At 48.7% G+C, this 15,594-nt stretch overlaps 1 protein-coding gene across 2 annotated transcripts in view; it reads left to right on the top strand.

Annotated features, from left to right (window-relative positions):
- LOC142578615 (dehydrodolichyl diphosphate synthase complex subunit DHDDS-like) overlaps positions 1 to 14,662 on the top strand; it is a 73,267-nt gene extending 58,605 nt beyond the window's left edge. The window contains exons 6-7 of one of the 2 annotated variants that reach the window (XM_075688031.1): positions 4,335 to 4,557; positions 14,467 to 14,662. In XM_075688031.1, coding sequence (XP_075544146.1) covers positions 4,335 to 4,557; positions 14,467 to 14,592 — 349 coding nt within the window. In that variant the 3' untranslated portion in view covers positions 14,593 to 14,662. The remainder of the gene's footprint in view (positions 1 to 4,334; positions 4,558 to 14,466) is intronic. The other variant, XM_075688032.1, reaches the window with a different exon arrangement.
- The last annotated feature ends 932 nt before the right edge of the window (positions 14,663 to 15,594 follow it).

Here is a 15,594-nt window from a genome sequence, read left to right as displayed (position 1 = left end):
ACCGACAATACCAGTAAGTCCGGCTCCGCCAGAAATGCCCGACTACTCCAAGTTCGATGACTTCAGCCAAGGTAGAGTGACGGCGTCCAACTTTCCCGGCACTGCTGTGACCTCCTGCAGAGCGCCACGCCGAGGTACCAACCAACGCCTTCGGGGCGTCTACATTGAAAATGAGAGCGACGACATGGAAGACATGCTCATGATCCACAGGTCCAAGAAGAGATGAAGCAACCTCCTCCGGTGCCTTCTCCAGTCACTAACGTGCCCTCGGATGACTCATGGACTTTCGCTGCAGCTTGGTGGGACGCCAGCAGCAACCGCCGTCGCCATATGCGCGTCACGCGGTTGCAGACGCAGGCAGTCGACGAGCGTTGCCACGAGTTCCGCCCATTCAACCGCCGCCAGCTAGAAAACTCGGTGGGCCCGAAGGATTTCAAATTCGTGAAGGACTCTACGGAGAGAAGAAAGGCGAGAAACAGCAAGATGAAGCTGTTGATTCAGTTATTAGAAGCCGATTTGAACAGCTCTGGCGCTGCAGTATGATCGAAGTTGAGAAGACGGCGTCGTACCGCTGTCATCATCCACGACCTCGTCCGTAGCTCGCGGGCGGCAGTGTGTTGTGAACTGCAAGAACAAGCGCGCCATAACAACACGCACGGGCACGGAAAACAGGGTTCCAATAAAGTTGTTGCACCGAGCAGCAACCGTAGCCGACGGACACGCAGTCACTTCGTTCCTTAGAACAACAACAACAACAACAACAACAACAACAACAACAACAACAACAACAACAACAACAACAACAACAACAACAACAACAACAACAACAACAACAATAATAATAATAATAATAATAATAATCAGCCATTTATTTACTGTGCGCAAGAACAACCATGAGGTATGAGTGCTGACGCATGCATTAAAATAAAGAAAGAAAAAGAGAAGGCCAGGGGAATATAAGTAAAAAGCACAGTGAATAACTAATCTTGGAAAAATAATCTTGGAAAGAGAGGACATACTGCAAGACGCAAGGGGAATACAAAAGAAATAGTAGAAGAAATGTAGTTAAACCATATGTCGCAGCAACGCAAAGCTTGGAAAAGAACGATGACAGCTGGTTCTGAAAAATATCGAGATCATGAAAATAAGCATTTTACAGACTAGTCCGTGGACGGTTCAGCGTTCATGAAGACTGGCAGGAACATGGAAAAGTCTATGTTGATCTTGCGCGGAATACGAAACATGATACAACGGATGAGTTCGGGACAAGTATAGGACACCGTGCAGGAGCACGATCACGTCGACAGCTAAATAAGGGAAGTGACAAACACGTGCCGCAGGTGTTGCACTTTTGTAACGCAAGAAGGCGAAAGCGTGCTGCAGATTTGGTAATAGATGAAGTTATACAATCGTGGTTAGAGTTCTTCGTAGGAAACTTTGGTCATGCATTAAGCTGTGCAGTCGAGGCTACACTTGTAAGACATAACAAGCCGCAGTGGGAAGTACACGTGTGGCACTACGGTGACCTCCCACTAAGTCGCAGCGGCAGGCGTTTCTCCCGCAGTGGCGTACTTGCGCGGCCGTCCTCGCGAAACGCTTGCACGCTCCTTCATCGCTTGCCGCCACTGCTCCGACTGTGACGTCCATGCGCAGAGTGCGCGCGCCTACTTTTCTGCGCAACACCTGGTGCAACAGCAATTATTACCTTAAAATTCGGCAGACACTTCAGACTGCTTACGTATAGGAATGCAGAAACATTATACCGTTAGTAGACCTCGGAACGTCATCAACGCGTTCATTTTAACGCGACAGCATTGAGGAGCCAGTGTCACGGAAAATCCGGCGTCGGCGTTGGACGTTGCTTCGGCAAGAAGAATTTTGAACCAAATTCCGAACCACGCATAATAATAATAATAATAATAATAATAATAATAATAATAATAATAATAATAATAATAATAATAATAATAATAATAATAATAATAATCCTGGTTACGCCACCTGCAGGGCAAATGCATCTCCCATATTTCTCCAACTACCCCGGTTACGTGCTAATTGTGGCCATGTTGTCCTTGCAAACTTCTTAATCTCATCCGCCCACCTAACTTTCTGCCGCGCCCTGCTACGCTTCCCTTCCCTTGGAATCCCGTCCGTAACCATTAATGACCATCGGTTATCTTCCCTCCTCATTACATGTCCTGCCCATGCCCCATTTCTTTTTCTTCATTTCAACTAAGATGTCATTAACTCGCGTTTGTTCCCTCACTTAATATGCTCTTTTCTTATCCCTTAACGTTACACCCATCATTCTTCTTTCCATAGCTCGTTGAATCGTCCTCAATTTAAGTAGAACCCTTTTCGTAAGCCTCCAGGTTTCTGCGCCGTACGTGAGTACTGGTAAGACACAGCTGTACTACACTTTTCCTTTGAGGGATAATGGCAACCTGCTGTTCATGATCTGAGAATGCCTGCCAAAGGCGCCCCAGCCCATTCTTATTCTTCTGATTATTTCGATCTCATGATCCGGATCCGCGGTCACTACCTGCCCTAAGTAGATGTATTGCCTTACCACTTCCAGTGCCTCGCTACCTATCGTAAACTGTTCTTTTCTTCCGAGACTGTTAAACATTACTTTAGTTTTCCGCAGATTCATCTTTAGACCCACCCTTCTGCTTTGCCTCTCCAGGTCAGTGAACATGCATTGCAATTGGTCCCTTGAGTTACTAAGCAAGGCAATATATCATCAGGGAATCGCAAGTTAGTAAGGTATTCTCCATTAACTCTTATCCCAAATTCTTCCCAATCCAGGTCTCTGAATACCTTCTGTAAGCACGCTGTGAATAGCATTGAAGAGATCGTATCGCCCTTTCCTGACGCCCTTCTTCATTAGGATTTTGTTGCTTTCTTAATGGAGGACTACGGTGGCTGTGGAGCCGCTATACATGTTTCAGTATTTTTACATACGGCTCGTCTGCACCCTGATTCCGTAATGCCTGTATGACTGCTGAGGTTTCGACTGAATCAAACGCTTTCTCGTAACCAATGAAAGCGATCTATAAGAATTGGTTATATCCTGCACATTTCTCTATCGCCTGATTGAAAATGTGAGTATGGTCTATTATTGAGTAGCCTTTATGAAATCCTGCCTGGTCATTTGGCTGACAGAAGTCTAAGGTGTTCCTCATTCTTTTTGTGATTGCCTTAGTAAATACTTTGTATAGTAAGCTGCGAACCACGCATACCCAACCACTTCTCTACCACCAATGGTGCTCATACCTTGTCTTTCCTTCTTTACAACCTCGTTCGACGGAATTTTGAGAACGGCAGCCCAACAACAAATGTAACGAGAAAAAAAAAACGCCGACAGTGCATGTCCCTTATGCTAGCCCTTCTCAGTCTGAAATATTAAAAGTGCGAAACAACAACTGAAGATCGACACACGCATAGGCCGCGTTTCTACCAGAAAGCTCGCCTTCGCGTACAGCCTTCGCAACCAGCGTTTCCCTGTGAACGTTGCGGTTACATAAACTGCAGCTGCCGGGAAGCATGGAAATCAGTCAGGCGTCTTCGAATGCTATCGCGCTCCACTAGCGAAGCTTAAGCGTGCTCTAAATCTTGCACACTCGTCACACTGCGCCACCTCCTCCGCAGCGTCACGTGCGCTGCCCAACCACGCGCGCACTAGTCAGCGAGATCGCTGCTGCGTGACGTGTGCAATCAGGCACGCACTAGGCGCACATTTAGTGAGCAGGACTGTGGAGATTGTTTTTCGGACACTATTTCTTTTACGCATGTCTAGTTGCATCATTCGCAGTTTTTCTTACGCGCATGTATGTCGGTGTTGTCTTCTTTGGCGTCGAACTCTGGTTTAGATGACTTTCTTTTTTTTCCTGACCAAAAGGACAGGCGGGCCGACACTGGAAATAATGCAGCCTATATAGTGCAGTATGAATAATTTTCTATTACACTGACACTCTAATTACGCTCGCGCCGTTAACTCTACTGCTCTACATTCCTTTCTCGTTGAGGGCTACATTTTGATAACTTTTGCGACTCGTTACGACACTCCGGAGGTGCGAAAGACCCGTCTTTTTTTTGGCCAAGAGGCTGGATAGATACTGAGCTCTCATGTGCGCCAAAGCTTCGGGAAGTCGCCAAGGAAGACCTTATGTTCAAAACACATGCTGCAGTTATTTGAATAAGTTCACGTCTGGTGTGATCCTTTCTAGTGGATGTTTTCCCCAAGAGATCTTATGTGATTTTAAGCATCGCCAAGAGCCTGCACGGATCCTCGCTAAATTCATCCGCCGTGCTCTTTCTGACTCGTGCCTCAGCGACATCACGACCAACCTGGTGGACGACTACGCGTCGCTGGACGACGGGGCCCGCGTGCAGCTGCTGCTGAGGACCTCGGGCGAGACTCGCCTTAGTGACTTCCTGCTCTGGCAAAGCAGCTACGCGCGCCTCCACTTCGAGTCCAAGAACTTGCCCGAGATCGGCTTCACCGATTACCTGTGGGCGCTGATTGAATATCAGCTGCAACGTCCGCAGCTTCAGGTGAGCCTGTCATTGTCCACTTTCTAGGATCGCATAAGTGCGCCAGGAACGCGTATGTTTATGAAGGAGGACAGTGGAATTTTCAAATCCTTGGTCGTCATTTTCGCTGCTGAGAGCACTGACCGAACATTCAGGTTGCTTTGTTCGTGAAGCACACTGCTGAGGTATTTATGGTGAGTGCGTAGCATAGGTTATGCCTGGAAAGTTATCCGATGACTTTCGGCCAGAACGGGCAAAGCACGCTGCATGTTGGAAATCTGCTAATGAGAACACGGGAAGAACAGTCGATGAACAGAACAATAAAATCGCCTCTTATGTTGCCAGAATAAGCATGGACAGCCACTAGTAATCGCTCACTAATATTTTTTTGAAGATATGCACTCACTCGCACTCATGCTCATCAGTGCTCACTCATACTTGACTTCTAGGCACACAGTTCTTACTTAATATGCTTTCGATGCCGTGGCTGTAAAGTCCAACGAGATGACATGGTAAACAACTTTTATTTGTTCCGGCAGGGTATAACGCAATCGGTCCTAGACGTGGGAACGGTAAGCTTTTTGCCTCAGTGCCGCCTCGCGGGCCAGCTGGACGGCCCAAAACTGCTTGTCAAGGCTGGAGCTGCGCAGGGCGGCGGTCCACCTTGACAGAAAAGTCTCGGCTGTAGTGAATGTCTTATCGCCTATAATCTCTCATAACATGGGATTTACTGTGGCCGGGGCCAGTCTGCATACGTCGCATATATTTGTGGTGCATACCTCTGGGAAGATCCTATTTAACTGGACTGGGTTTGGTTAAGAATTCGTTTGTAGTTTGTAACAGGCAGACGCTGAAGCAAAAACTGCTTTAGATAATGCTTGTGAAGTACGCATTCCGTTCTCACGAACAGACACAAACGCCCTACTTCGTCGCGTAAACCGCAACTCTACGTTGGAACACTGGGCCCAACCAGATCGACGACACAAGCGATTACACAAATGGGACCAAGAAATGAGATTTCGTATGCCTCACAAGTTCAATAGAAACCACACGAGCATGGTGCACCGGATTCGCCTTGGTGTCGCATTCACCAACCGTTATAGAAATATGATAGGTGCCAGTGATACTAGCCCAAACTGTGAATGCTGTGAGGTGCCAGAAACACTTGAACATATTTTTTGCGTGTGTCCCGCGTACGCGCAAGAACGACAGCAACTTGTCTCTTCCATAGCAAACATCCATGAGAGACCGCTATCGGACGAGTTTCTTTTAGGTCCTTGGCCTAATGCAACCAGCGCAGCCCTGGTAACAAGAGCCGCTGTAGCTTTTCTCCAAGCCACTGGGCTGGACGCACGCCTTTAGAGATACCACAACTCTGTGAATTTGTATATACGCATCTCTTCCTTATACCATCATCATTCATCAGCCCTTTCCCTCCCCGTCCCTTTTCCCCAGAGTAGAGTAGCAGGCCAGAGCAAGTTATAGCTCAGGCCGACCTCTCTGCCTTTCTGTAAATAAATTTCTCTCTCTCTCTCTCTCGTTTGTAGCTGGCGCCTAGCGACTGCTTGCTCCCTGTTAAGCTTGGCGTGAGGGGATGGAAACGTTCTTCTGGAGTTAGAGTGCATTGTGGTGATATTGTATCCGCGGTCTCGCTCAGCCCGTCCCGCCTCACTGTTTCCCGAATCAGCGTGGTCAGTCATGTCGCGCGCGAGATTGTGCGCTACCGGTTGGGTGGTGTTTCTCCCTCCGAGGTAATGTTTGCGGGGAATCACGCGAGAGTACTGTGATCTTTGGGTCTATCTAAATCCTTGATAATGTTGTACGCTGTAGCGGATATCCTGTCTTTGGGGAAGTTAGGATGGCGTAGAGTCACTGATGACGATTTGACCTTTCTCGTCGGCTAGGGCGGTTAATGGTGGTTAATGGTGCAGGCGTTTTTGATCTGAGAGTTAGTGTCTGTGGCTACCGCGGAAAAGGCCTGTGGATTTGGATATGCAGCGGTGTCCACGAGCCGTACTTTCTCCCCCTTGTCATAAGAGCGCACGAGGGCCGTTGCTCCGCTTTCCTTCGACCTTGGTTGTATGCTGGGTGGACGTTTCTTGGTATATTCTGGACCCTGATGCTGTCACGGACCTGACGCGGCAGCCGAACTTTCGGGCCATGCTGGATGTGGTAAGTGACATGTAGTTTGGCAAGGATGCTTCGCCCAGCTTCGGTTATAGTGAGTCGCTCCAGGTGAGATATTCTCTGGCCCTCAGCAAATTCCTCCAGGGTATTGCGCACCCCCTGTTGCAACCGTAACTCCATACTCGCGGAGTTGGGTAGGCCCAGTGCTGCCTTGCAGACTTCGCGTATAAGGGCGTCGATCTTGTTTCGTTCGGCCATGGTCCAGTTATGGAACCTTGCCACATACGCAATGTGGCTGATCACAAAAGAATGTATGAGGCGGAGGATACTTTCCTCCCACATGCCACTTCTTTTGCTCGTGGTTCTCCTGGTCAGGCGCATTGCGTTGGACACCTTGGATGCTAATTTCCCGACGGTTTGCCCGTTGACATCATTCGTCTCGATAATCATTCCGAGTATTTTAATCCTCTTGACTTTTGGAATGATTCCTCCGTATTGTGTGCGTAGTTCGATTTCTTCGTAGCTTCTCCCGCGGTTGTATCCCTTCGGCGGACGGCCTTTCAGGTTAGAAGGATATAGGAGCAGCTCGCTTTATTGGGTGAGCAACGGAGACGCGTATCTTTGAGCTAGTCCTCAACTTTGGTTTTTGATTCTTGTAGTCTTGTTTCTACCTAGCCGTCGCTGCCCTTTGTTGTCCATATCGTGATATCGTCCACGTAGAGGTAGTGCTGCATATCGTCAACTTCTAGTTTCTGGGGAAGACCCAGCATGACGAGGCTGAAGAGCATTGTGGAGATGACAGATCCTTAGGAAGGCTCTCACTGCCCAGCGTCCGCACTTCTGTTCTGATGGCGCCCGCCAACAAGGTAGCCCTGCGGTTGGTCAGGAAGTCCCTTACATAATTGTAGAACCTCTCACCTAGGTTTAGGCTTTGTATCTGGACGAGGATAGCTGCTTGTTTGACGTTGTCAAACGCCTTTTCCAGGTCCAGGCCGATGATGGCTTTGGTGTTTCTGGTACTGTCGTCTAAGACGCGGTGCTTGATTTGGAGCATGGTGTCTCGCATAGACAAGTGAGCCCGGACGGAAGCCGATCATGCTGTGTGGATGGGCTCCGGTGTCTTCAAGGTTATTATTAATGCGGTTGAGGAATGCATGCTTGCCGACGTATTATGTTAGAGATTTTGGTCTTAGGTTGTTGAGGCTTATTTGTTTGCCTGGCTTGGGGATAACGATTACCTTGAATGTCTTACTTTGTGCGGGGATGCTGCCCCTGGTCCAGCATTCTTTAATGTAGCTTGTCAGCTTGGTGATCGAGCTGTCGTTGAGGTTCCTGAGCATTTTATTGGTTACCTTGTCGGGAACGGGGGTTGACTTCCCGTTGAGGTGGTGTAAGGCTTTCCTGATTTATACATCACTGAACTCCTCATCTAGCTGAGAATTATCCCTCCCCGTGTAATAGCTGTGGTGGGTCGCAGGGCGTTGAGGGAGGTACTTGCCTCTGGGCGTTTCTGCCACCGCGCGCGTGCCAGCTGTTATCGATTCACTATGGAGGAGTTTCTGGCGAGTATCCTTCTGGTGAGATGTACGTTTGGTGTCATCAAGGAAGTATCTGGGAAGTTTCCACGTCTGGGTATTGTGGAACTGACCATCAGCAGCATTGCAGACTTCGTCCCATTACTGGCGACTGAGAGCCCGGCAATGAAGCTCTATATTCCTGTTAATTTCGCCAGCTTTCTTGCCTAATCTGTGGTAGTGCCGCTGTCCCTTCCATCTGTTATTTATTGATGACAGCCTCAATGAGATGTACGAGCCGGCTGTCGATTTTTTTCCCGTAGCTATTTCTGTATCAGAGGGCTGTGCCGCCTCCCACGTGTCAGCGACTAGCTCGGTCATCCATGCCTCTATGTCTGTGATTTGTTCGTGTTCCCTATTAGTCTCTCTGTTTCCGGAATTTTTTCCATTCTGTCCACACAAACTTCTTCGGCGGTAGAGGGATTCCAGATTGCGAGGGTATTGATATTTCAACAAATGCGTGATCGCTGCCTAGATCATCTGTTGTATTGCGCCACTCGGCGCAACACGGCTCTTCCTACGTTCGTTGTCAAAGACAGTGTAGCGGCGCGGCGATGGAGCTGCGCACCGCCCCCGCAGCCATAAACAACTCAGCGGGGCGTCCCGCGGGCCTTCCGTAAGCGGACCTTCGCGAGTGTTGGACACCAGGCACACGGGCACATGATCCGACTCACTGTGCCGTACGTCGTGCGCGAGCTTCCTTTTCTTATTACTTTGTTTACTGCTTTCCTTTCGCACTAGGTCCGCGCACCGCACTTCTCTATGCTCCTTTTCCCTCTTTTCTCCCCTCTCTCTCTTTAAAGCCCTCGCCACTTCCGGCGCGCTGCGCGCGCCCGCTCAATTCTCTCTTTTGACAGAATAAACTAGACCTTGTTACCGAAAAGACGTGTGTCCGTCTCGTTTACCACGGCTCTACAATAGCTCGGGCGTGGTGTCCCTAAAGACTGACTTTCCCGTTCTGGTCCGCATTCTTGAGGCAGTTATGATTACAAGATTGAGGTCTTGTATGGTTTGCCATAGCCGTTTCCCTTTTTGGCCTTATCATGTGGTACTTGGAAAACTGAAGTCCCCACCAATTATTATCGGATTTCGGCCCGCAAGGTCCTTAGCTCTCTTGAACAGGAAGAGGAAACGCTGTCGCCTGTTTTCGCGGCTGCTTATAGATTAAGGATAGATAGGCTGCCGTGCCTCCTTTGATCGGGGATAATTTCCACTAGAATGTGGTCCATTTTAACGTTTTAACTTCATGGGTTACCACTACCAATCCCTTCTTTATCAGAGTGTTAAGCCCCCTGTTGTTTGACTGAGGGGGGGGGGCATTTCCTGGTACCCGGGGAGCGAAGCGGACGTCGCTACTGTTTCTTTAAGCATTATTATTTCAGGCTTAATTTGCGCGGTTCGAACATATTTTGTAAAACTGGCTTTTTCTTGACTAAACCTGTGCAGTTGCATTGCCAAATGGGGAGATTTTTATTGTTGTAGGTCATGATGGGTAAGTAAATGGGAAAAAGTTTGTTTAGGTGTGCCCAGCGTCGGGTCCCCCATCAAGGCCTCGGCGTGTGGCTGTGGTGCTACATGCAGGTGTTGGCCTAGCAAGGGTGTCGCACCTGCCTTCTATTCCTCGATATTTGCTACCCTGACGGTTAACTCGGTGATGGCAGCATGAAAGCTGCCTATTGCCTTTTGAATTTCTATTAGTGTGTCCTTGATTTCTGATCTATCTTGCGCTACCTTGTTGTCATTCTGCGATTTTATTGCTGTTTTCTTAGTGACAAGTGGTCGGTTGTTCGTATCTGCTCCGACCACTGGCTCGCTAACTGGCTTGTTTGAGACTCTGGTTCAATCTTGCCTAATCTCTTGAATTTCTTTTGCCAGTTGTTGAACGAGTTCCTTAAATCGAGCATTCTCGTGTTACATTTGTAACAGTGTTTCATTATCACAACTATTTTGGCTGGTAGTGGAGGCACCCGAAACTCTCCGTTCCGCCTCCCCCTTGATCGCATCTGCCCAGCCACACATGCGATGCATGTGTGGCTTCTCTGTTGCACCATCTTGGCGCGGCCTGGACCTAGATCTTAATCGTCTGCGGTGTTGGTGGTCCGGCTGCACTACCTGGATCGTCCCTTGGCTCGCCCTCTGGAACATCTCCTGGACCTATCCCTAGATGTGGACCTGGATTTTGGCCTCTGGAATTTCATGTCTGGGGATCCTTGGGTTAAGTGGGCGGTGGTTTCTAGGGTTGCCAGCTCCATCTCCTCTTCGCTTCCACCTTCTCCTCCTGATGATACCGGGTGTTTTGAAACGCGCTCGACACATCTTGTGCGCCGTGGAATGCGTGCCGCCGCACATACTGCAGCGCGGAATGCATTGGTGTACTTGATTTGGGTTCCGGGCTCCACTTCCACGACAAATATTGTCGTGGAAGCAGAGCAAACGTCCATTCGGTGTCCTAGTCTTCTATACCGGTGGCTGACATCAGCTGATAGCTTTCTTCGATCGTATCCGTCATACGCGTCAACAACTGCGCGTTTAGTAATCAATAAGTACTACTTCATCCTTGAGGCAATCTGGCTTATGACGATTAGTTATTGTACCTTCTTTAATTGGGCCTCGGCCTGAAGCTTTTATGACACCGTCGATTACTGGTTGTTCAGCATTTTTGTAGCCTTTTACGGCACAGGAGAAACAGGCTGGCAACCTCGCTTCCCTAGATATACGATATTTTAAAGCACAACTCCTAGGCGCCTGTTCCTGCGTTGAGCGTCGGCGACATTATGCCTAGTAACCGAGCAAACCCGGAGCGCAGCGTTAAGCCTGTTTCACATGCAAGCGAAAATGCTCGCGATTGCTGCCGCCGCGACACAGAAGCCTGTTTCGAGCGGCGGCGGCGGCGGGAGCGGCGAGGTTCGGGCGAGTTGGAATTTCATCGCGGCGGCCGCGCGGCAGCACTGCTTCCGAACCAATGACGGCCCGCTTCGCCACGTGACAGGTGGAGTCCTAGTGCGGGAAAGCCTGCGCAAAGGACGATGTTTGTTTACTTGCGACTTGCTAATTTCATCTGTGGAGATTTCCACTCTGAATGCCAGGGCGGCAACCTGAATTCGCATCGCCGATGCCATGTACCTCGAAGGAAGCGCAGAAGTAAAGCTGGCGTACTCGGATGAGCGATTTATCAATGAAAGGCGGCGAACTACCTAGTACTTCAGAGTCATTGCAAGTCTTGCGCGAGACGGTATGGATTCCGTACAACGAAGGGCTTCGTGAGCTCCTCAAACTTCTGACTTATTATAATACTCCTGAAAACACTCGATGTCGGCGTTCATGAGCAGCGGCATCTCTACGTAATATTGCAGAGTAAAGTACTATTTCTGTGGAAACACAACCCACCGCGGTGTGGAACTCGAATTCCTCCTTCCGATTCTGCCAGATAGGCTTCACCCACGAGCGCCGTGGAACCCAGAGTTCGAGCAAAGCCTTCTTTTTTCTAAAATGACGAGCAAAAGGAGATGCGTGTAGAATCATCATGTGACGCTGTTAGGGTTGGCGTCTGACACCACGTGTCAAAAGGAATTTCACTGGACCTTTTACCAGGCCTCGTCGAAATGAGGCGTGACTTCGCCTGCTATTGTGGGCGTCCTGATTCACGTGCAGAAAGAACTTTCTCTCACCGGACATTTTACCAGGCCTCGTCGAAATGAAGCGTGACTTTCTAATTCGCCATGACCGTGTCGAGTGTGCCTGTCTGCCGGAAGCCCCGCAGTGTACAGCCTCCTTTGTGTGTGTGTTTGCGAGTTTAGAGAGGCCCTTTCCTCGAATTATACCTAGAAGAGAACTTCCACGAACCCGCAAAGCGCAGAAGAGGCGGAAAGGCGTCTAAAATTCCGGGAGGCGGGACGACTTCTTCCTTCAGCAGGCTCGGTATAACCAGAGGAGGAGGCTCTTTCCGTGCCGGTCACGTGAAATCGACGGAAGCAAGATCCCGCCCATGACTGTAGAGAGCCTATTTAAGAGGCTCCGAAATGTACTTTTGATCACTTCATGCTCTTCTCATTTTCTTTCAACAACCTTTGAATAAACCGTGGAAGTTTCGCACTAGAAATCGTCTCGCCCTTGCTTGGTCGCCATGGTCTACCGGATGCCTGCAGCCCGCCGACAACGCCACGCTACCCAATAAGTAACGTCGGTCGATCTTCGATAGGCAGGCGCCGCTACTTCTCGGCAGCAGTGCGATACGCTACCCTGGAGTACGCAACAGCGCTCACTCTCGCAATCTCCCTATTAGCGAGGCAGTCGTGCCACACTACGCACCGTTTGCAATGTGCATATGTCCATATGTGCATATTATCCGCACCAGCTACGCTACTCGCAGCGTTCTCTTCCGAATATTAACCGTGTGCCTATGTAATCATAATACAATATATTGACACGCGAAATGAAATCATGCAATTTGAGCTGCGCTCAAATTTCGCGTTAGGGATTATCGTAATCTTTGGTAATTTTTTTGTTGGTTACACTTCGCCGGATCTTAAGAGCAAGTTTGATTTCTAACTTGCAAAGTTAAGTAGTCTTTTTTACAACTGGATTATACACCAAGGGTTGTGTATTTTTAGTGTATTTCATCGTCAGCAGTTTGGTCGTTTCGTATAGAAAACAAATCCTCTCCTTAAACATGTCGAGCCGACTGTTCATGACGTGACGTTGAAGCGTTGCAGTCACATTGGGCGCCGCATCGATGTCATAGATTAGCCTTACCGTTGTTCTAATGAATGCGCTTTCTATTGCAAGCGCTGCCTCCGTGTGGCTGGCAGTTGGCGAATGAGGACGGCAGGTTGCGTTGACTGCGCTCGTCCCAGCGAGCATGGGCTCGTCGTCAGTCGGTCCTGTATTTGCTCGGTCGTTGATTAATACAGGTACCGGAATTAACGGCGCCATTTGTTGGAAATACGCGCAGGAGCACACAGTGTTACGACGTCGGATCCTGGAACCTTGCGCTTGGTATGCGACGTTACGATGTGGTGGGCAACCACAGGTGACTTGCCATGGGCGCCATTGACCAAGCGTCCGAGCAGGGACGAGACGTAGCTTTTGCAAAAACTTTGCACTTGATTTACATGCTGAGTGACGAGAACCGGCGTATTCAGCATGGTATGGCCGATAACAACATGTTGAGTGAGCGAAGGATGAGAGATAAGAGATAGAAATGTACATGGCGAGGCCACTTATGTAGCATCGAGGACCTTAGAAAGGTCCCTAGTTCTTTAGGCGGGGAAACCATTACCATTTCCTCCACAGAAAGTAAGCACCGTTCATTATCGGGTTCGTTTGGGCCATTGTGTTCCAGTGGATTGTTCTGCTGGCAGCTCCAACTGGGCTATCCCTTTTCCTCCGGAAAAACAAAATGTCTGCATGGTGGTCGTGGGAGCTTCTGCTCCGAAGTGGGAGATGCATTCATTCGGAGCACGAGAAACACACGTCCAAGGTGGGGCACTTGACGTCACATTACCGCAGAGCAACTTAACTTGAATGGATTATCCCCTTGTTGGTGGCCGGAAGTCTTTTTTCCTTGGTGGTCCCACAAAAACGAAGTCGAAACCCACGCAAGGGTGTGGCAATTGATGCTAGCGGGTGGGCACCAGGCCAGCAGACGTGAGTGGCACACAACACTTTCCTTTTGAAGTAGCGAGTCGTAATAGCGGGAAGAACGGGTGTTGAACAAATGCGGCGATTTAGCAGATGTTCAAAATAATGATCATTACGGGTAAGTGGGGATGAAGTTTTGCACTATTGCCAATTTAGCGCTTTTTAGTTTAGTTCTCAATTCGTTAAGTCTGCCTACAGTGGCCCGATTCTTGGCACATTCCCCATAGAGGATACGAGCCATGTTCCGAAGGTGCATTTTTATCATCATCATCATAATCACCGTCATCATAGTGAACAGTCGTTCAGCTTCGCCAGCTTGTTAGTGAGTACAGGGGCTCTCGTGGTCTGTAAACTTATAATTAATCATTCCGCCACCATGGTAATGTTTTGCCACTAAAAATAAACCACACCTTTATTGATAATGAAACGGAGAGCATAACTTTCAAATAGCCAGCTGAGCTACTGCCGACTATGCTCACCCTCATGGTGTTATTTCACGTGCGCCAGCCTAAGAGCGATCCCCGAGAGGCATTATGCTGTGTAAGCGTGCGCCTGTAGCATTATTTATTTTTTCTCTCTTTATTTTCAGGCGGCAAGCCATGCTTCTGGTGCGGCAACCGGCACTTCTGTTGACCGGTCTCTGCGGCAGCGTTCTTTTCTGAAACGTGTCGAAGCCGAAAGAAGTGCCAACCTCGAACGACTCGCACGTCTATGATGGACACCAGCTGATACGACAGGAATAAAGAGGCGCTAACTAGAGTGGTCATTCCTCGATGTCTGTTCAGGTGCACAATTAAGTGGTTGAGAGCAAGTACTATAGCCAGGACAAACATTGCTGCAAGGACAGAGCAGAAACATTGACAAACGAGCAAGTGCTCGCGTTCAAACACACTGGCAGAGAAATAAGCGCGGCAGTGTTACCCCCGTATTCAGAAATGTATCTTAACTTGAAGCCCACGCTTGACTTGAATGAAAGGACGCCTGTTGTGAACGCACTAAAGGAGACGCAACGAGCGTCTTGGGCACGTTCACTCGAGGCGTCGCCCGTATCAAGTCAAGCATGGGCTTCAAGTTAAGATGCATTTCGGAATACGGAAGTTAGGCTATATTTTCAAGTGTCTTCGATGGCCGACTTGAACTGGTGGTGATCCATCATCAAAGCGATGCAGATAGAATGGCCGTTTCAGTCTTGTACAGCACCTAAAAATGACTTACGATATTAAGATAAAAGTCGTCATGCTGGCATATAGAGGATTAAGGGCGTTTCGATGGGTGTTGCGTGATATGCAATATGCAGGTCGAATGAAATCCTTGTTCTGTGCTAAGAAATGCAATAAATCGTGGAACATGTGCAAAAAATGCAGAATATTGAACCACGAGGAGTGGGTAGATATAGTGACGATGTGAGGGCAGTAACATAGACGTAAGAGGATTAACTAGAATAAATGTTTGGGCAGGCTTTGGCAATAATTTTAGCATGTTATATAAATTTAGCCTGCTGATGATCGAATATGCGAGCTCAGACCTGACAATGCAAGGAGTTGAGGAAAATGGATAGTACAATGACTACACTGGGCGGTGCGAGTAGCCCAGAACGAGGTTCTCCAAATTAGTGATTTGTACAATATACTTGGACATAGTAAGCTCACAAGAAATCTGAACACCAATATATTTAATCCACTCATAGAGCGCTGTAAGACAACCGCATATGTAATAA

This window comes from Dermacentor variabilis, chromosome 4, assembly GCF_050947875.1.
Source record: "Dermacentor variabilis isolate Ectoservices chromosome 4, ASM5094787v1, whole genome shotgun sequence".
Classification (NCBI taxonomy): Eukaryota; Metazoa; Arthropoda; class Arachnida; order Ixodida; family Ixodidae; genus Dermacentor; species Dermacentor variabilis.
The sequence above is the reverse complement of the archived record's forward strand: the minus strand, read 5'-3'. Positions and strand labels throughout refer to the sequence as shown.